The 20,567-nt window shown below is 39.5% G+C and overlaps 1 protein-coding gene across 1 annotated transcript in view; it reads left to right on the plus strand.

Annotated features, from left to right (window-relative positions):
- lrpprc (leucine-rich pentatricopeptide repeat containing) overlaps positions 1 to 20,567 on the plus strand; it is a 103,471-nt gene that overhangs the window by 79,425 nt on the left and 3,479 nt on the right. The window contains exons 33-37 of the mRNA XM_041789450.1: positions 893 to 1,017; positions 2,690 to 2,805; positions 13,088 to 13,162; positions 13,779 to 13,863; positions 16,778 to 16,920. Coding sequence (XP_041645384.1) covers positions 893 to 1,017; positions 2,690 to 2,805; positions 13,088 to 13,162; positions 13,779 to 13,863; positions 16,778 to 16,920 — 544 coding nt within the window. The remainder of the gene's footprint in view (positions 1 to 892; positions 1,018 to 2,689; positions 2,806 to 13,087; positions 13,163 to 13,778; positions 13,864 to 16,777; positions 16,921 to 20,567) is intronic.

A 20,567-nucleotide genomic window follows, 5' to 3' on the forward strand; every position in this document is an offset into this window, starting at 1 on the left:
AGCAGAAAAACATTTCATAGTGCGAGTGTGTTTAAGTGAGCATCAGTGGAAGAATGACAGGGGTCTGCACTCAGTGGGAGGTTGTAATGGACTAAATGAAACCAGTATCATTTTAATAATAAATTATAAAAAGTCTGAAAAGCCTTTGGGAGCACTTTTTTGATCCAGCCAGTTTCTCGCAATATATTTTAGATATATGTTCCTCTCTAAAGGGGTCATAACTGTTTTTTGAATGTTTACTTGGGAATTTTTTCCTCCATCCAGTTATTCTAACAAATTTCAGCTTTATTGGACATGTTTGTAACTCCAGTTACCAACCGTCTGGAATTCAGGGCAGAATAAAGTTTGTTCAGGTTTGACAGTTGTATGTTTTGAATGAGTGATTAATACATTTATTGCTTGAAACAGAAACCTGCTGGCCTTCTAATTCTAACCTTATTATTATTATTAATTAACTCTGGTTTACGGAAAAGATCCCTACATGGCCTTCATAAGTGGCAGTTAGTTCCTGTTGTAGAAAAGGCAGCAAAGACCCGTATGTAAATGATGCTGTTTGACATTCCTATTTCTGGTTAATGTTTGGTGCTGGTGACCCATCTAATTGTGCAACTAAACCAGCACAGCTGATGAAGCTACATTGTGGTAATTTTGCTCATTATTTTGGACCAACTGCATTTTGGACAAAGCAGCCAGTATTTCAAATCCATAGTAATTCAATTTGTAACCTTTTTAATCATTTTTCTTTAAAGACCCATTTAATTCAATCCAGTCCTCTTCTAGGGTTCTAAGTTATGTATCGCTTCAACCTTTGCTAGTATTGCTGGGACACTGTTATTAAAAGTCATTTCTAGTGTTCTTTCTTTTACTCACCTCTCTCTCACTTCCTTTCTAGTGGTGACTTGGACACAGCCGTGGAGGAATTAGAGGCAGCCTTTGCTGATTCAAGCAAAAATCTCAGTATTTCATATGTCTTCAGGAAGGTATTGGAAGAGGACAATGACAAAGCCTTAGACAAGTGTAAGACATGCACACACACACAATGCATATTTATTTATACATTATTAGATATACTGCTCAAAAAAATAAAGGGAACACACACCAGATCTTGATGAATGAAATATTTCAGTTGAAAATCTTTATTCATTACATAGTGGAATGCATGGAAAACAAAATAACATAAGATCGATCAATGGAAACCAAAATCATTGACCCATCGAGGACTGGATTCAAAGTAAAAGTGGAAAAAAAATCCGATCACAGGCTGATCCAACTTCTGTGAAACACCTCAAGACGACCCAAAATGAGGCTCAGTATTGTGTATGGCCTCCATGTGCCTGTATGCACTACCTACAATGTCTGGGCATGCACCTGATGAGATGATGGATGGTCTCCTGAGGGATCTTCCAAACCTTGATCAGGGCATCAGTCAGCTCCACAGTTTGTGGTGCAACAGGTAACAACGGCAACGAGACAAAACGTTTCCAGAGGTGCTCAATTGGTTCAGGTCTGGAGAACGGACAGGGCAGTCCATAGCATCAATTTTGTCTTGCAGGAACTGCTGACAAACTCCAGCCACATGAGGCCAAGCATTGCCATGCATCAGAAGGAGCCCGGGGCCCACTGCACCAGCATATGGTGTGATGATGGGTCTGAGGATGTCAAATCCCGGTACCTAATAGCAGTCAGGGTACCTCTGGCTAGCACATGAAAATCTGAGCGGCTCTCCTAGGATATGCCTCTCCAGACCATCACTGACCCACCGCCCAACCGGTCATGCTGAAGGATGTTGCAGGCAGCAGAACGTTCTTCACAGCGTCTCCAGACTCTCACATCTGTCACAGGCTCAGTGTGAACCTTCTCTCATCTGTGAAGAGCACAGGGCACCAATGGTGAATGTGGCAATTCTGGTGTTCTCTGGCAAATGCCAGTAAGGCTGAACAGTGCTGGGCTGCGAGCACAAACTCCACTTGTGGGCCCTCATACCACCCTCATGGAGTCTGTTTCTGACAGTTCGAGCAGAAACATGCACTTTAGTGGCCTGCTGGATGTCATTTTGTAGGGCTCTGGTAGTGCCCCTTCTGTTCCTCCTTGCAATTAGGAGCAGATAGCAGTCCTGCTGCTGGGCCCCCTCCATGACTCCTGGTGTACTAGCCTGTCTCCTGGTATCTCTTCCATACTCTTGACAGTGTGCTGGGAGACACAGCAAACCTTCTTGCCACAGCACTCATGGATGTGGCATTGTGGATGAGCTGCACTGCCTGAGCAGATACCGCCTCTTGCTATCACTAGTGGTGAGGGCACTGAAAAAAAGCAAAAGTAACCAAAAGCCAGCCAGAAAGGATGAGGAGAGGGAAATGATCTGTGGCCCCCAACTGCAAAACCATTCCTTTATAGGGGTTGTCCTGCTAATTGCCCCTTCTTTTGATCTGTTGTCCATCCCATTTACACAACAGCAGATGAAATTGATTCACAATCAGTGTTGCTTCCTAACTGGACAGGTTGATATCCTGGAAGTGTGACTTGAAGTTACACTGTGATGATAATGTGTTCCCTTGATTTTTTTAAGCAGTGCATAATATATTAGACCTCAAACAAATTAAAAGTAAATCATTAGTAGAATCTATAATCCAGCCTTGTTATACCATAGCAATGATTCCCTGTCTTACAGAATGTGTTCTGTGTGTTTTAGTGAGTGTGATGGCAGAGCGGCAAGCAAACCACTTTGCCTACTACAGACCTGCAACAGACCTCTTTCTCCAGCTTATTGATATGGACAAAGTCGAGGATGCAAAGTTTATGCTGGCTGTGAGTATGAGTAAATGTGTGTGTGCATATGTGAACCCAAATCTGTATAGGCATAAAGCAAACACACAGATGAAGATGAAATATTAAGCCCCCCCCCATTAAAATCTAATTTTAATTTTTTTAATTTAAGTATTTCCAAAGTGCTGTTGCATAGAACAAGGATTTTTAACAGCTTCTCAAACATTCTAGTATTTTGGATGCTCACATTATTTTCCTTTGCACACAGAAACAACTTTTTTTTTTCACAAAACTATCAAGGTCAAAATTATTAGCCTGCCTGATGCTAATAGTCAGTTGTGTCTCCTTTTTGCTGGATAACAGTGGCAGTTGTTTGTTTGTAGTTTTCAACAAGTCTCAGACAGTCTTCTCTGGCAAATCTCTCAAGCTCCTTCAGATTTGATGGCCTTCTGGCGTGGACCTTTGTCGTCAGTTCACCCACAGATATTCAGCTGGATTCTAGTCAGGGCTTTGTGCAGGCCAGTCAGTAACGCTCACTTTGGTCTTCTTGTGATTGTTCTTCACCAGGAACCACATATTTTTGGGATGTTGTCGTGCTGGAGGACAAAGCACCGACCCAGACCCAGTTTTGTTGCTGTCTACTTCTTTCAAAATCTTCACATATCCTTAGTTTTTCATGATTCCTTCCACCTTCAAGAGATTCCCAGTTCCTGACGCACTGAAGCATCCCTACAGCATAATACTCCTACCGCTGTGTTTTGCCATGGGGACGGTGTTCTTTGGGTCATATGCCTCTTCCTTATTTCTCCAAACATAAGCAATGTCTGAGGCCAAAGACCTCTAGTTTAGTTTCATCTGACCAAAAGATACGCTTCCAGTATTCATAATCTTTATCCAGGTTGTCCTTAGCATACTTCAGTCTGGCTTGAAGATGTCTCTTCTGCAGAAGTGGAGATTTTCTTGGTCCATTCCTGTGCAGGGCTCTAGTGGAGGTCTTCTTTGAGACTACAATTCCTGGCTTGGCTAAGTCATTCACTAGTGTCTTGGTAGTTATTCTGGGATCTTTAGACATATTTCTCACTAGTTTTCTTTCCTGAGTCTTTGAAATCTTTATCTTCCTTCCTCTGCCAGGCTTGTTCTGTGCTGTGTGGTTCTCTTTGAATTTCTTAATGATACCTCTTGCTCCAGTTCTCAACAATTGGAAACACTATGATAATTTTTTATATCCTTCTCCTGCTTTGTGAGCATCAACTATTCTTTTTCTCAAGTCTAAAATGATTTCTTTACTTTTTGCCATGATGCTATCTTTAGTGACAGCTCAAACCCCTCCTGAAGTTTTTATGCTATTTTTAAATTGGAAGATAAGTCTTAGTCTTACTAGATGTTATAAGCCTTGAGCTTTAAAAAGTTAAAGGACATCAGTGTTTTGTGAGATGCCTAAACATAAAGGTCAGTTGCCCTGCTAGTTTTTTAGTTTTTTGTGAAATGATTTTGTTTCTGTGTGTAAAGCAAAATACATCCAAATAAAAACTTGGATGTTTGGAATAGCTATGTTAAGGATTCTTTGCTGTGTGTAACAGCATTTGGAAACTCTTTTTGAAAAATGAGATTTTTCTATTGGTCTGATAATATTATCCTCATCTGTATGTGATAGTGGTGTACAGGTCTAACATTCTCAAACAATTTGTTAATTGGCTGGAATTTGTTTTGCTCTATTTTTACTTGTTTGTTTTTTAATGTTTCTAGGTGTTTTGTTCCCCAGAGGCTAAGATAAATACACTTAATATTTGAGAAGAATTAAGCAAATTATTTGCTCCTCTTGCTCTCTCCCCTTTGTACTATTTTAACATGGAGTGAAGCAGTCCATTCTTTTCATACCGGATCATCTTTCTTTACATATATTTATAAATCTGATAAAAATGTTTTACAACAGTCATTTATTTTAGGAGGAAATGTGGCTAATATCAAACCAACTTGATGTTTAACTGAAGGAAATTCATGCATTGCCTTTGAGCAACTCTAGAATCTTGATGTTGCAAACAAATATTACAAAAATAATCACCTCTACAAAATGGCTTCAGTGCTGTGAATCTTTTCTCAGTTTCAGATAACCAAATGGAGTTTTACTCACAGACTGCTCTACCCCATTGTTTAGCTTGATTAAAGCAGAATCAGCACTCTAAAAGGAGACCTCTGTAAAACGTACTTTTTGTGGCCACTTTAAATAAATTTTAAATCATATGGAGCACTTTGTCCCCATGTGCACTCCTCCATTTGAGTGTCTAGTACTTGGCTGCATTTTAAATTATTATATCAAAGTAATTAAAATCTGAAAAAAAAAAAAAAAATCAACAAGGGAAGTGGGGATGAATTTAGTCCATCACAACTCCCTGAAGTAATCGTCCAGTTGTCAGAGCCCGCCACTATCACTGACTTATTCATCCACACTCTCATTTATGTCAAGAAATGCTTGCCCACACTCCTCCAGTGAGTCTGGTGGTCTGAAATTGGCCTCCTACTCCTTCACTTATTTAACACAGTTCATACATTACAGCTCGATGGCTTTGCATTGAGCCAGGGGAAATTAATATGTACGAGCTGGATGAGTGAGAGACAGGAGGAAGGAAGGAGGTAGAGCTAAAGAAACTCTCAGAAAGAAGCAAGTCAGGCTGACAGCTTCCATTCGATTGGTCGATTGTTTAGTTGTAAAGCGCGCAAATCCCCCCCACAGAGGCGCTGGTCAGGGGGCTCTGCTCTGACCTCCCTCACTGCATTAACTCCCGTCTCCCACGGTCAGTTTAATTCACCTGTCGGTAAATAGGCCGCGTAGTATCATCTCCTTTTATTATCTCCTTAAAGTGTCCACGTTAGCGTTAGCTTCTCTTACGGACAGGCAGAAAGCAGAGGACATAAGAGGCGATGTCTGCTGGTCATTGAGTCCCGACGAGTAGACTTTTTCCCTCTCACATCCGTAAATAAATGCTGACATGCTGTCTACTTTATGCTCGTAAATGACGAGGCGCAGGCTGGATCAAGTGATCCTGTTATTAGTTACCGTTATAAATGAATGAAAAACGAGAACTGAGGTTATTTTGTAGGCTGTATTAGTTTAAAGAGTTACCGTGCCGGGACCACGTATATCAAAGGCAGGTGCGCGCTGATCGTCCCTCAATTAATTATTTTTTTAGTAAGACGTGATGAGCCTAAAAATGTATTAATGCTTCCAAAGGCATGTTATGTTCATTTAAGGATCATTTAGAGTACCAAGTAGGTGCAGTGAGGTACCTGGATGGATTAAATTGGTCTCCAACAAGGTGATTTTTTTAAATTTATTTGTTTTGTTTTTAATTTTTTTTTACCTGAACGACTAATCAATTAGTTGGTGCCTGGGTGCAATTTTGGTCGACCAAGTTTTTCTTTGGTTGACTACAGCCCTAGTAGCAAGCGGAAGTATCAAACCAAGATACAAACACTGCTCTCATCTCTCTAACGGGGATTATTTAAACAGTGACTTCTCAGTCTTTTAAAGTGAGATAGGAGAGCACACAGTGAACAAAAATGTATGTTTCATTACTGTCAAGAACAACTCCTCGCCACTTTTGATACACAAATTAAAATAATCTATTTTTAGGTCATTTTACCATTGTTGCATCCTTTCTGCATTAATTTTTATCCTGGCATTTGTTGCTTGTTTTGTTTAGAAAATATTCTAATTATATTTAACTTAATATTTTAACTCTTTTTGATTTGTAATTTCTGCTATAAGAAATTATTTCAGAGCCAGTAAGCAAATGCCTTCAAAATGAATCCACTGAGGAAATGTAAAAAGTTGTTGTTCCTTGAGCGTCTACTTGAGGCTGGCTTTTAACAACAACAAAGCCCCCTTAACTTTGATTTTAAAAATGATCTCTTACACAGGAGAAAATAACATGGTACAAACTCAGTTTCTAGTCTCTATAGCTCTAAGGACATCTCAGCGTTCGTAGTTTTATTTAAAACCTGCACCACTGACTCCCATCAGCTCCTGTCCAATGACAAACTGGCGTGCACCACAGGCATCTGTCGAATCGCAAAAGTACCTCAGAGCAGCAAACACAGACCAGCACACCAAAGAAAACAGCAACAATCCCAGACAGGAAGATGATAATCACTGTAAATCTACTCATGTTAACAGTACAATTAACTGACATGTCAAACAGGTAAAACAGGGATTTTACTGAGACTACATCTATTTAAAGAAGGCAGAAAATAGCTAACCAAAAAAAAAATGTGTAACCAAAACACCTCAGATTTTTGACTTTTTAAAGTAATTCAGAATAATATTTATTGTACAGGAAAGGGAAGTTAAGGGATGTGTTTCCTCAAGTGTTTCTTGTATATCCCTAGAAAAGTGTAGAAATGTTATCAAATGTTGGACTTTATGGGTAGGAAAGATAAAAAAATTATTTCAACCCTCTAGCCTAGTTTTGGTCCTTTTTTCTTTGGTTTACTTTGTGGGTCAGTTAAAACGGCTCTCTGATCCCAGTGAGGGATACTTGAAGCCAGAGACAAATTTAAAAAATGGCTTCAGAGCCTCTCAGACATGTAGGCGACATGTGTCTCCTGCTCACTCGTCTCTGACATCTTGAGTGATTATCCCTCTCAATCTTTAAACAGGGATGTCTGACTGGCATGCATGTTAATGAACAGATACATTTCTCCCCACTCTCATCTTCATCACTATTTAAACAGAAACTATGGATTACATGATTTCAAAGCTATAATATGCTCTTTGCTTGATATGCATCTTGGTTAGATGCTCCTTTCATATCTCTTGTTTTTGCTTAAATTATTTTAAAATCCTTGTAAAGTTAGATCCGTATGTTGGAATATGTTTGCTATAAACATGTGAAAACATCAAAATCTATGTGTGGCAGAATTTTAGATTTAGACAGAAAGGTTTTCATCACTTTCATAGCTAGGTTTAATTGGGGCAAATGTAGCATCCTATGACATCACTGGGTGCTTTGGAAATTGCCCTGCCCCCTTAATGTTACAAGAATATAAAAATCACTGAGCAGTTTATCTAAATAGTCTTCTGTTAATTGATGTTGCTGCATTCACTGAAAATTATCTGCCTGCTAAATGCTGTGTTTCTAACAGACTGCTGTCTTTGCTCTGGCACAGAGCCAGGAAGCCGGCTCTGGCCATAGGTCACTGTAGGTCAGAAGGTAGGCTAATTGCTGGAGTGCTTGTCTATTTATCGCTTTAACAAGGCGCAGCAGGAACAAACCTCTTACCTGCTGAAGATGTGGGTTTTTTAAGAGCTGTCAAAAGATGAAAAATTTTAATCCTGATTAATCTCAGAATTTCTGTGGTTAATCATGATTTATCACACCCCTTTTTATCCCATCCTAAACTCCACTGGTTTGCATTTAAATCTGTTTTTGTGTCTTTTTGAGTTTTTCCACCATCTTAAACATGTAACTGACTTTCAATTTTAATACAGACCTGGATTTATTGGTGGATTGAAGATTTTAACGTGATCTTAGCCACAGAAAAAGGAACTTGTTATGTATAGAAAAGCAAATGCGTGAACAGTAAAAAAAACAAAAAAAAACAGAGTAAATATTTGATAACACATGGTTCAGGTGACTTCGGGCTTGTCTGCTGAGCTGCCTGTGAGTGTCTTTAAACTGAAATGAGACATTGAGGAGCAGTGGTGGATTTTAACTCACTGTGGGCTGCAGGGAGACACTGGCGTGGCTTAACCAACATTTTTTGAGGGTAATAATGAAGCATGTGATTTAAAAGATATGAGTGCACTAATTGTGGATCACAGTTTATTGAGATTAGTGCAATTAATTTCGACAACCCTGTTTTTTTTTTACCCATTTCTCACTTGTATTTAGTCCTGGATAATTACAAGAAGCTGGCCGTGGCTTTGTGTCTCTCAAAGCACCCACAGTTCAGTCACCCCTGTCTGTTAGTGTGGCAATGCTAAGTCTAGTAAGGTATCTGATTATAGACATGTCCTATTCTTGCCAAGTCTTTCATGACAAATTTCAGCAGAAACTTATCAACAAAGATGTCTCATGAAAGAGAGAGAAACATACTGTTATAACTCAGAAGATAAAATATAAGGAATTCCTGATGTGTTAAATAAAGGATGAGAAAATGAAACTGAGACTTTTTTGATCTGAACTGTAATGATGTGAATGTGATTGTTTCTCTGGTGGCTTAAAAAAAGTAGCCATAATAGTAACATAAAGGTATAGCAGACAGATTATTCCTCCTTTCAGGCTGTAACTTTTTTTTTTTTTTAAATTTGAGAGGATCTTCTTTCTCCTGGGTTTGCTTGGCTTAATCAACATGCCCACAGCATCCTAGAGCAGATAATACTGCCTTATTTTTCATGTTTTGAAGCTGAATTTTATAAACTGGAAGATATTTATGATGACTTCAAGTTGGCTCGGTGGTTCATAACACAGTTGCCTGTCATACAACAAACCCAAAATACAAAGTTTTTTTAAATCACTTTACAGGGATGGGTTTTTACAAAATAACCAAGACAAAATATATGAATAAAATAGTGGAAAAAGAATGTAAATGCAAAGAACAAAAGTCTTCGTACACTTATGCAAGTTCTCTGTCAGTAACCAGAGTTTTGAACTGAGACACCCATTACTGGGTAAGTTCTTGTTTTTAAGAACGAAGATTGCAAGCAAACTCCTGCAAATTGTCTAAATTCCACATGTGCTTTGGCAGTGTTTCTGTACAGAGCATAATGTCATTATGTGTTGTTTATACATTGTGCTCTCTCTCACACACACTTACCAACTTTTGGTGTTGAGAACTGGAAATGAATCAGATTTTTTTTTAAATCAAACACAGCAAAACGGTAAAAGCACAATATCTGAATTGAAGGCATTAAAAATAAGAATCTAACTCTTGTCAGAGCAGCATTTTACTGTAATCTAGGAAAACAAAAACTCCTTAAATTTGCACTTAAGATATAATCCACTTTCATATATTGAGGCTAAATTTTACCTCTAACCCTGAGAATGAAAACAAAGCTACATTTACAGAAACAGATGTTCATTGCATTGGAAAGTAAAACTATAAGGGCTTCCTACTGAAAATACTATTCTAAAGTCCTCTCCCTCGTTGGTCTTTGTAGTCAGATTGTTAATTCTAGCCTCCACTGATACGACCCAGGCTAAACTGCAGTGCTCCCTTTTGTCCCTCATCATAGCCTGTTTCCATACCACTCCTAGAAACTGCTTTCTCAGGGTCGCCGGAGGGTAGCAGCCAGACTCCTCCATCCCATCCTAAGTGAAGCAGGATGAAAACTCTGAAAAGCTTTTAAGTAGGCAAGCAGACAATAATGACAAGGAGGCTATCAGGAGGGAAGGAGGTGAGGCCAGTGGGGAACATGAGGAGAGCGAGAGGGATGAAGTGAGTCATTAAGAAGCGACTCAGATACAACTGCTTACGTGCATGTGAGCGCTGGGAGGGCAGATTGAGGAAAAAGGAGGGAAGATTCCCTGGGTATAAAGAGCTTTTAGGGGATATGTGTGTGAGGAAGGCCTGGGCGATTGTGGCATCACCTTTGGGAGAGGTCGGTGTAGGGATGAAGTAAAAAGGGAAAAAACGAGACGAGAGTGAGTCAGAGCACGGAGCAAAGTTGAGAGAAGTGGCACACTGTTGGTCTAATTGAATGATTGTACTCGAGCCATTTTGCTGCTTGGTGACTCAGAAAGACGGCAGCTTACTACTCTGTGTGTCACCCTGTTAAAAGCCTTACAGGATGCCTGCTTTTAATTCTGTTCAAGGAGAAGAAGGAAGGAAACGCGTTAGTTTACGACTGGCTAGTAATCGGAGCTCATTGCTGCTCAGCCAGGAGAACACACACACACTCACTCACTCACTTACTTAGAGAGTTAATGCATCTCCTGCACACTTAGTATGTATTTTGTGTTTGCATGTCTTCATCACAAACAGTCATGCAAAGTTTAAGTCTTGATAAATGGATATCTCAGAGATGACAATTCAGAGCATATACTGTGTATCATATGATTGAAGTCTCAGTGATGTCACCCACTGGTTACTCAAAGAGACTTTTGAAGTCCTTTGATGGAAGTCCCCATATTGGAAATCCGTCTTAACCCAACTTCCAGTCAACTGAGGCAGACCTTATCCCTCCTGATGAATAGCTACACCTCACTTGTGCACTTGCTAGGTCAGCCATGCACCTTATCATGAATATCTTTCCTAAAATCTAAGCAAATGAGTCATTAAAAAAATCAGTGTGGGGCGCGCAGATGGTCTAGCAGTTAGGTTGCACCCCATGTACATGGGTGGCCCACGTTCAAGTCCAGCCTGTGGCGCCTTTCCTACATGTCTTTCCCCTAATCTCTCATCCCTGTTCTGATTCTATCCACTGTCCTCCTCTGTCAACAAAGGCTTACAAAAGCCCAAAAATATGTATTAAAAATAGTCATTATGCAGCCTATGCACATAATGAGCTGTTTAGAACAAATTTGTTTTTTGAACAAGGCTTCAGCTTGTTTTTTCTGCTTTAAAAACTGGCCTTTTTGAATTGGTTTGTATTTAACTTTAATGGCTTGTGCAGCCAGTCTCAAGGGGCTTCTTAGGGAACTGAAGTATTTTTGCTGTTCTGCATTGGCTTGATTTTGTCATCACCAGAGGTGATCACTTCATGCATCAAAGAAATCTGATCAAATAAAATCTTGAACATCATTTTCAGCTGTTATTCTGTCAGAAATAGCACCATCACTTAGGACTTTTTTATATCAGATATGCCAATATTTACAAATAAATTTTAGCTGATACTGATACCAATATTACAATATAGTTCTGACCTAAAACTTCAGCTCTTGAAGCCCAAAATCTAAAGTTTAAGGGTAAACAAATTAACACATTTGAATCCTTAAAATGTAAGGTTACGTATGTAACCATGGTTCTATGAATCCTGGATGGCAGTGGGCGACCATCTGCCTGATATGCCTTGTTAATAACGTCCACAATCCAGTGGGACAAGCGTTGCTTGGAGACAGCACAACCTATCTTAGAACCACTATGACAGACAAACAGGTGGTCCAATGTACGTATGTTAGCTGTGCTATTAATATATGCTCTCAAGGCATGAACCTAGCACAGCAATGCTGGTCCGTCATTGTCTTCCCCTGGTGGGGCACAAGCTGTATCGGTTGATCAAGGTTTACCCTCAACAACACCTTGGGCAGAGTGGAGTTCCCCGGCACGCCTTGCCGTAGTAATGGCGAGGAGGAAGGCTGTCTTCGATGATAACAACCTCAGCTCTGCCTGTGCCAAAGGCTCAAAAAGAGGCAAACATAGATGGTCAAGTACGAGGGGCAGGTCCCAAGTTGGCACTCTAAGGGCTCGTGGAGGACAAAGCCTCATAGCTCCCTTCATAAAAAGGGTATCTAACCTGTGGCAACCAATTGTGCTGTTGTTGAGTAGAGCATGACGAGATGAAATGGCAGCTACATACACCTTGATGGTAGATGGGGAACGGCCGGAATCCAAGAGGGATTGTAAGAACTCCAGAGTAGCTGGTACAGAACAGTGTTCTGGGTCTACATGGTTGTCTGCACACCACGCTGAAAACAGCTGCCACCTGTTCTCATACTGTAAGCGGGTGTCCTGACTTTAACCCCATTGAACACTTGTGGAATCATCTTTGGCGTGCTGTTCGTGCCAGAGTGACCAACATAACCACATTGGCGGACTTGCGATAAATGCTGGTTGAAGAATGGGATGCCATCCCACAGCATTGTGTGACCAGGCTGGTGACCAGCATGAGGAGGAGGTGCCGGGCTGTTGTGGCTGTGTATGGTTCTTCCACATGCTACTGAGGCTCCTGTTTGTTAAATGAATAAATTGTTAAATTTCCAATATGTCTTTAAAAAAAAAACATAGGAAGGAGTGCTTCTAGGACTCAATAAAAGTTTGTTTGAGGTGCTCTTTGGAAAAGTTGGTAAAGTTGGTAACAGAAAGAAAACTCCAAGGCACTCTCTTTAAGCATTAAAATGCCTTTATTCTCACGGCACGGTCATGTGTAGACCTTAAGAACACACTTCAACACGTTTTGGCATCAAGCCTTCATCAGGAAGTCAAACAATGTTAATGATGACAACTGATGTACTTCACATAAATTTATAAAGAAGAGAGTGGTAATTAAATGTATTATCAAGTTCATATGAACTTGGGGACTTCTTTATTGAACATCTGTGAGGCAGACATGTTGAAGAGTATCTAAATTATTTTGACCCTTTTTGTCCCTCTTGTGTTGTCGTAGCGCTGTAATGCAGTGGCCGAACAGAAGGAAATGCTGTTTTCCTATGTGACACGAAAGGCTCAGAGTGCGGGACAGGTAAGAACACACACTTAGAGTCTGAATGTAAATCGTAACTTATCCAAATAAGAGCAGAGCTGTAATACATTTGAATTATGTTTTCAGTACCTAAAGTTTAACCTCTATGTAAATCATACACTACATATTTTTAATATAGAGATATTTTCTCTCCTGTGCTCATAAAATCAATTTGGGACATTTGTCACTTTCTATCACATTTGGGCATAATGGCTCTGCATAGCCATAACAAATACTCATTAGAGACATTTTTAGTTATTTTTTCTACCAAATCCAGATCCTAAAACATTTTGAATTTAAGCTATACTTCAATTAGCAAGACGGAGCTAGCACTCTTAAAAGTATATGCTTGTTAGCTGTTTTAGCTAATGTTAACACATATTCTTAGATGATACTTTTTTAAACCAATTTCTGATCTGGTTCATACCAATTAAGCCAATAAATACACAATACTAACCCAATATATTTACTTATTCTATTACAAAAGACAAACAAGGCTAATTTCGATTTCAGTGTGACTATGAAGCCTAAAGTTTCTATTTAAAGTCATATTTGCAGTTATCAATGACTAAATCATAAACAAAAACCCTCCCATAATGAATGTTTTTGTTCACAGCTGGGAAAGATCCAAGCCCTGCTAAACCTGATTCCAGATTTTGTGGAGAAGGAGACTTTTTACCCGTACCTGATGAAATGTCATGGTGAGACTCCAACACACACACACACACACACACACACACACACATTAACACAGTCTGCATGCGTCTTGTGGAGCAGCTAGCAGTGTGGCAGGTGGCTCACTGGACTGTGGCTAAGTCAACATTAGCGTATCCATTAACAATGCATCAGGTCAAGGAGTGTGTGTGTGAGTGTAGTCAGACATTCAAGGGTTAGAGGAACACATGTCCTCTAATGAGTTAGCTGTCCTGGCTAGCCTTGCGTGCTAATTGTGACACGGTCCAGCACTCAACTTTCCTCTTTTTTCTCTCTTTCACCTTCTTACTCCTGCTTGTCTTTTCTTGTCCTCCACTTCCCCTTGTCCTCCTCTTTTTCCTTTTCACGTACATCATCTCATCTCCTCTCCTCATGTCCTCCCCTTTTCTTCACCTTCTCACCCTCCTGTCTCCCCTCTTTGGTACCTTGTCACAGCAGATGAGCAGACATGACTTTTTAATTAGCGTTAGCTAGCTGGTTGGTCAAGGCAGCCATAAGGGAGAAAATTAGCGATGCTCTGCTAGCCTCTTCACAGCCCGTCTGTGTACTTTTTATTTTATTTTCTCTTGTCTGTTTAACTCTTTATGACACCTTACTTCTATTACTGTTTCTTCTTTAATGTACAAAAACTAGACACACTCATCTAATCAGATAAAGTGATCAGCTACATAATTTAAAATATTTCAATCATTAAGTAATGTGTATGTTTTACCCATAAAGAGAAATATTTTATAGTAAGTTGCTGTCTTTAGCTTAACTGTTTTTTCTGGCTGTGGTTATATCTTAAAGTTGATTTGATTTTACAAGTTAAAAAAGTATGATAGAAGGGTGCAGATGGCCCTCATACATACGTGGCCTGTTGCTCCCTGTTTCCAACTCTTCACCCCCCTCCTCTATCCTTAAAGGCATAGAAAGCCTTAAAATAAATATTTATATATTTTTTTAAGTATGAAATGATGCACTCAACTCAAAGAAGGATACACAATACTGGGTTCAGTATGTCACTGATCACATTTTTTTAGTTATCTAATTTATATATAGGGTCTTGAGTCCTGCTCAGAATTAGCATGATTCTTTTATTTCAATTATCTGGCTAAAATGCAAAATATGTCTTTCCCTTATTTTTCTTCTATACATACAAGTAATATAATTATGTATTGCTTTATAGCAAATAATGACATCACAAAATCTTTATTATGTAAGGTGGATACATAGAAAATTACCAGCCCTGTTCCTTGTCCGCTTACAGACCCCATTAACAGTTGGGAACCCAGGCCACTCGAATGTATTGAATTCTGCAGTTAAAACCAGACAGAACACCAAACACATGCTAGAAGTCAGATAACCTATCATGACTCAAAGGAATAAAATAAAATATTTGTACTAAGCAGCTAAGTACAAGAGAAGTGCATCAAATTAGGAAATTGGTGTAATGAAGGAATTTTATGACAGAACTTCAATGCAGAAGCAGAAATAAGTAGGGGATTGATACTACTACATTGATGAGAGATTTTCAATGTGATCTAGCCATACCCTTTCAATTTTCCCTTGCAACCAGTGATTGAGTGGTAAATCTTTTAGGCACTAAAACAAGACATAATATCCCTCAACCACTGAGAGTGGTAGAGTAGACGGTTACAGTTTGATTGTAGGGTTGTGCCGTTCATTAACCTTTTTTTAATAATAAGTGACTCGTAGGTGATACTGTTTCAACCACTGACATTTAACAAGAGATTAAAAAAACACGTAGCATCTTCTTTTGGTTAAAATAGTGTTGCAATACATGTATTTTAGTTAAATCTATTGAAATTGTCCATATTCATGAAAATTTTTTAAGTTTTGTAACATGTACACTTGTAAAAGGGAATTTTTTACACACAAAAGTTACAGAACAATAAAATGTGAACCTTTGCCTATTTTTTACAGTGATGGGTTAAATATTTTGCACTAAAATGTCAGTACTACTAAAATATGACCACTGTTTTATTGTATATATTGTTGGTTGAGTTCTTGCATTACCTCAGCTATTTCCAACAGTTCCACCTCTGCCATCTGCTGCAAGTTCAGTTCCCCAAGCTCACCCCCATAACACGTAACTCTCTCTTACCCCTGTACTGTTGTGGCCATACCAAAGCAGCTCTGTCCAGAAAGCCAATATTTTGCTTTCATGGATGAATATCATATAATGAGGGCGAAAAGCTGTTAAAAGGGCCCTTCCTGCTTCCTGTTGCAGGCAATCCCAGACTGCTTTGCGAATAGCTCGCTGTACAAATCAAGAAAGCCATTATTAGCAGCTTTTCTTCCTCATAATGTAAAAATCATGAATAAAACAAATCGTTAGTTTGTTAGTTTACTGTACACTGTGAGGAGTGCTGTTTTTATACAAAGCTGGGTAGCATGTCTCTACTTGTCATCTATTGTTACTGTTTTGATTAGGAGCCCCCTGGTGGTTGAATCTACATATGGTGTGTTGAAGGATGAAGATTGAATTATTATCATTATTATTATTATTTCATCTGATCAGGGTGTTGGAGTTTAACAGTTTTTAGTTTTGCTAATTTTCAGTTTTCTTCTAGTTTGGCCTTTATAGTAATATTTTCATTAATATATGTTCAGTAACAGAACTACATTAAAAGAAAATACAACTAAAGAAAAAAACAGTAATAACAAAAGTGTATTATTTAGGGAAAAATTAAGAATACAAGAAGACTGGAGCATGTGTCAAAGATCTCAGGTGTTTGCATGCACCACAAGGTTAATAATAGCTGAAAGCTGGGATTATCGCATCAACATAAAACATTTTTCTCTTGCAAGTACACATTTTTTACCCTTTTTGTCTACATTCAAATCCCATGTCTGGTTTTCTGACTATTTCTTCTCTATCCTCCTCTCGTCTGGCAGTTATGGATAAGGACTTACCAGCAGCCAAAGCTCTGTACGAGAAGATGCAGAATGAGGGGATGGTTGTAGACGAGCTGTCACTCAAACGGCTGGCTGTGCTTTACCGCAGTGCAGGCGAGACGGCGCCCTTCTCTGAACCGCCTGTGAGTTTCTTTCACTCTTTAACACACACACAGTCCACATATGCCAAGAAATGCCACACATACTCTTGGCTGCAAATGTGAATGACACCCCTCTCTTAGAGGGTGTTATACAGGTGTTTAATTTTGACCGACGAGAGTTAAGTATCCAAACTATTTCCTAGGTAAAGTGACACCCACACAGCCTGTTAAGATGCCATTTTAAAATTACCTGTTTTGTTAAGCCAACAGTCTCCAATGGCATATTTTTGATAGAATACCATTTTTGCATAACATAAATACAGTGCATTACAGTGCAAACATTGGATCCCCTTCACTTGTTTTACATTTTTTTCTGTTGTATCCAGATGCTGCAGTAGTTTGATTTAATCTTTTCCCTCATTAATGTATACTCGGTACCCCAAAAAATGTCTGCTCCTCTGATGGTTCCCAAGCACACAGTGGGCTCCATAACTCTCATTGGAAGAAGTTTGGCACAACTAGGACTTGTGCAAGAGCTGGCCACCCAGCCAAACTGAGCAATCAGGGCGAAGGGCCTTAGTAAGAGAGGTGATCAAGAACCCAAAATCAATCTGACAAAGATCCAAAGATCCTGTGTGGAGATGAGACAAAGTCCCAGAAGTACAACCATCACTGCAGCCCTCCACTGATCTGGGCTGTATGGCAGAGTGGCTAGACTGAAGCCTCTCCTCAGTGCAAAACACACAAAAGCCTGCTTGGGGTTTACAAAAAAGGACCTGAAGAACTTTCCGACTTGAAAGATTTTCTTGCCTGAAAGATTTTCTTGTCTGATGTAACCAAGACTGAACTGTTTGGCCTCAATTTTAAGCTTTAAGTCTGGAAGAAACCAGCCACCACTCATCACCCACCCAATCTCACCCCAGCAATAAGCATGGTGGTGGCAGTATCATGCTGTTGGGGTGTTTTTCAGCAGCAGAGACTGGCAGACTGGCCAGTGTTGAGTTTAAACTGAATGGAGCAAAGTACAGTGATCTCCTCAATTAAAACCTGTTCTCAGGACCGTAGACTTGGCTAAAGGGTCACCTTCCAACATGACAATGACCCTAAGCACACAGCCAAGACAACACAGGAGTGGCTTAGGGACTCTGTGAATGTCCTTGAGTGGCCTTGCCAGAGCCCTGACTTCAAACCGATCTAACATCTCTGAAGAGACCTGAATATGGCTGTACATCAACAGTCCCCATCAAACCTAACTGAGCATGAGAGGATTTGCAAGAAAGATTTGCAGAAAATCCCCCAATCCAGGTATGAAAAGCTTGGTGTGTCAGAGACAAAAAGACCAAAGGTAGTCATCGCTGCCAAAGGTGCTTCAACTAAGTACTGCGTAACGGGTCGGAGTACTTATGTCAATGTGATTTTTTTCAGCTTTCTCTTTTTAATAATTTGGTTAAAAGTTCCAAAATTGTGTTTTCACTCGGTCATTAGGGGGTACTAAGTTAGATTAATGAGAGAATTTTTTTTTCATCTGTAGTATCAGGCTGCAACATGACAAAATTGAAAGTGAAGGGGGTCAGAATACTTTCTGAATACATTGCATGTCATGCTTTAACTGGGGGATGTTTTGTGATTTTTCTGTTTTTAATTTTTTATCTAATATTTTTATGTTGTGACAAATATACATTTTAATTTTAAAGTCACTTTGACAGCAAAGCGTTACATCAAATAAAATTGCAGGTGTACAGAAATCAGCATTGATGTTACAATAATGAAGGATAGAGGAATTTAAAAAATATATGTGGATATCTTCTAGTATTATTTTATCCAAGTTAGCTTCTCTTGCACCAGATGTTTTCAAAGACTCCCTATTCCCCTTTGCGTTTTTACACAGAAACACATGCCAATAAGTGTTTAATGTATTGACATATTTACATTTTCTGTCCTATTGCTATATCTGTTATTGCTTCAAGAGGAAACAAGTCCTCACTCAAGTGCTCACTCCCCCTTGTAAGTAACAGTTCTTCAGGATAAACAACTTCAACAAACAAAGAATCCTAAGTTAATTTGGCTAGTCAATTTAGGAACCTGTATCCACTGACAGCATTTATTTGCATTGGCAGCACCCTCAACATCTGTTACTCCATCTGTGGAGCAAAGCAAGAAATTCTGAATTTTTTCTTTCATTAGTAAACCATTTTTTTCTGTTTTGTGGTGCTACATAAATCAGTTTTATGTCCTTAGTTATTCTGTGGCACTTAAGCTTCCCTTGATAGCTTTAAAGTGTTCTAAAAATAATCAGATCAGCAGATTGTTGTTGACAAAACTTATATTTTCAGTTCTGCTCCCTCTTGATGTTAGTTGGTGACTGAGGGAGAAGTTACTTCGATGAGCAAAATGATGATATATTTTCAATTGAGAGCACAGAAGTGTTCAGCTAATACAGAAGTCACTTATGCGTCAGGACGCTGAGCAGTGAAAAGGCTGAACATTGTGGTCTCTGAGTAGAAAATCAGACGTTGCTCAGTGGCTACAGGCCCATAAACGTTACAAAATCCTATTGTAACACAGCAGCTGAAGACAGGTGTTAAATATTTGTTTCTTGCTGTCAGACAGGGCATGTCTCATTTCATCTCAACTTTTAGACAACGGGTTAAAGTGCATCTTCTGAAGTTTCAACAGGTTTTATACATAAACATATTAAAAATATGTTTGATGTTAAAAATAAATCCTCTACTGGCACGACTTAAACCCAGAAGTATTCAGAACGGATTCACAGTGCAGTTTCAAGGCATGATAATAAGCCCCTATGGCATTTCACCCTCACTTTGAATGTCAGCTTTGGAGGTAGAAACAGAGGAGTTGCAGAGGCAAGAACAGAATCAAGCCATCATAGACTTGATATGAATGTCTTTGCAGTGATGGCAGCCCTTTGTCATGATGCTGTCTTTGAAACACACTCTGAAAACAGTGTTTCCATATGGACACATTAGTGAAGAAATACTAAGAACAGATCTGTGAACAATAAAAGCAGCCTCACTAGTTTTGGCAGTGATCTGGCTGGTGCCCTAATGTGTGCCATTGTGTGCGTTTGCCATTGTGTGAATGTGCCATAGGAATGTGACAGAGCAGTCAGCATGCACAGATTAGCTGAATATACACACGCCTGCAGCTAGCCTCCCCGCGTTTGTAGCTCTGTGTGTGTCAGAAACTTGCCCACAGTCACAGAGTACATTTATTGCGTAAGTGAGATGGTGTCACTGCAATCGCCGCTCTCTTTTCCCTGCTCCTAGTGTTTTTGAGCGTTTCAGCACATCGCACATTTTGTAAGCTGATGTAGCCCTATTTTTGGCAGAGAAGTCACACACATACACACACCTGGCCCTCTCAGCCCCAGCACTTTGGTGCTCCGTCCCCTGGAGGCAGGTGTAGACCGGAGCCCACCTCTTACCTCCACATCACTCACCTGCAGTGTAAAGATAGAAGGAGAGAGAGGGATGAAGGTGGAGGAGCTGCTGCATTATTCACTGAGTGTCAGGATAGTTAAGTGATGGCTGCTTTTATAAGCAAAGCAGAGCCAGAGGAGGTACAAGGAGAGGGAAAGGTGAATATAGTCGAAAGTTTCTACAAATAAGTCTGAGATAGGAACCTTTCTCTCACTCCCTCACTGATCTACATCTACAGTGTTCAGACTG

Source organism: Cheilinus undulatus, linkage group 6 (genome assembly GCF_018320785.1).
Source record: "Cheilinus undulatus linkage group 6, ASM1832078v1, whole genome shotgun sequence".
NCBI classification, from domain to species: Eukaryota; Metazoa; Chordata; class Actinopteri; order Labriformes; family Labridae; genus Cheilinus; species Cheilinus undulatus.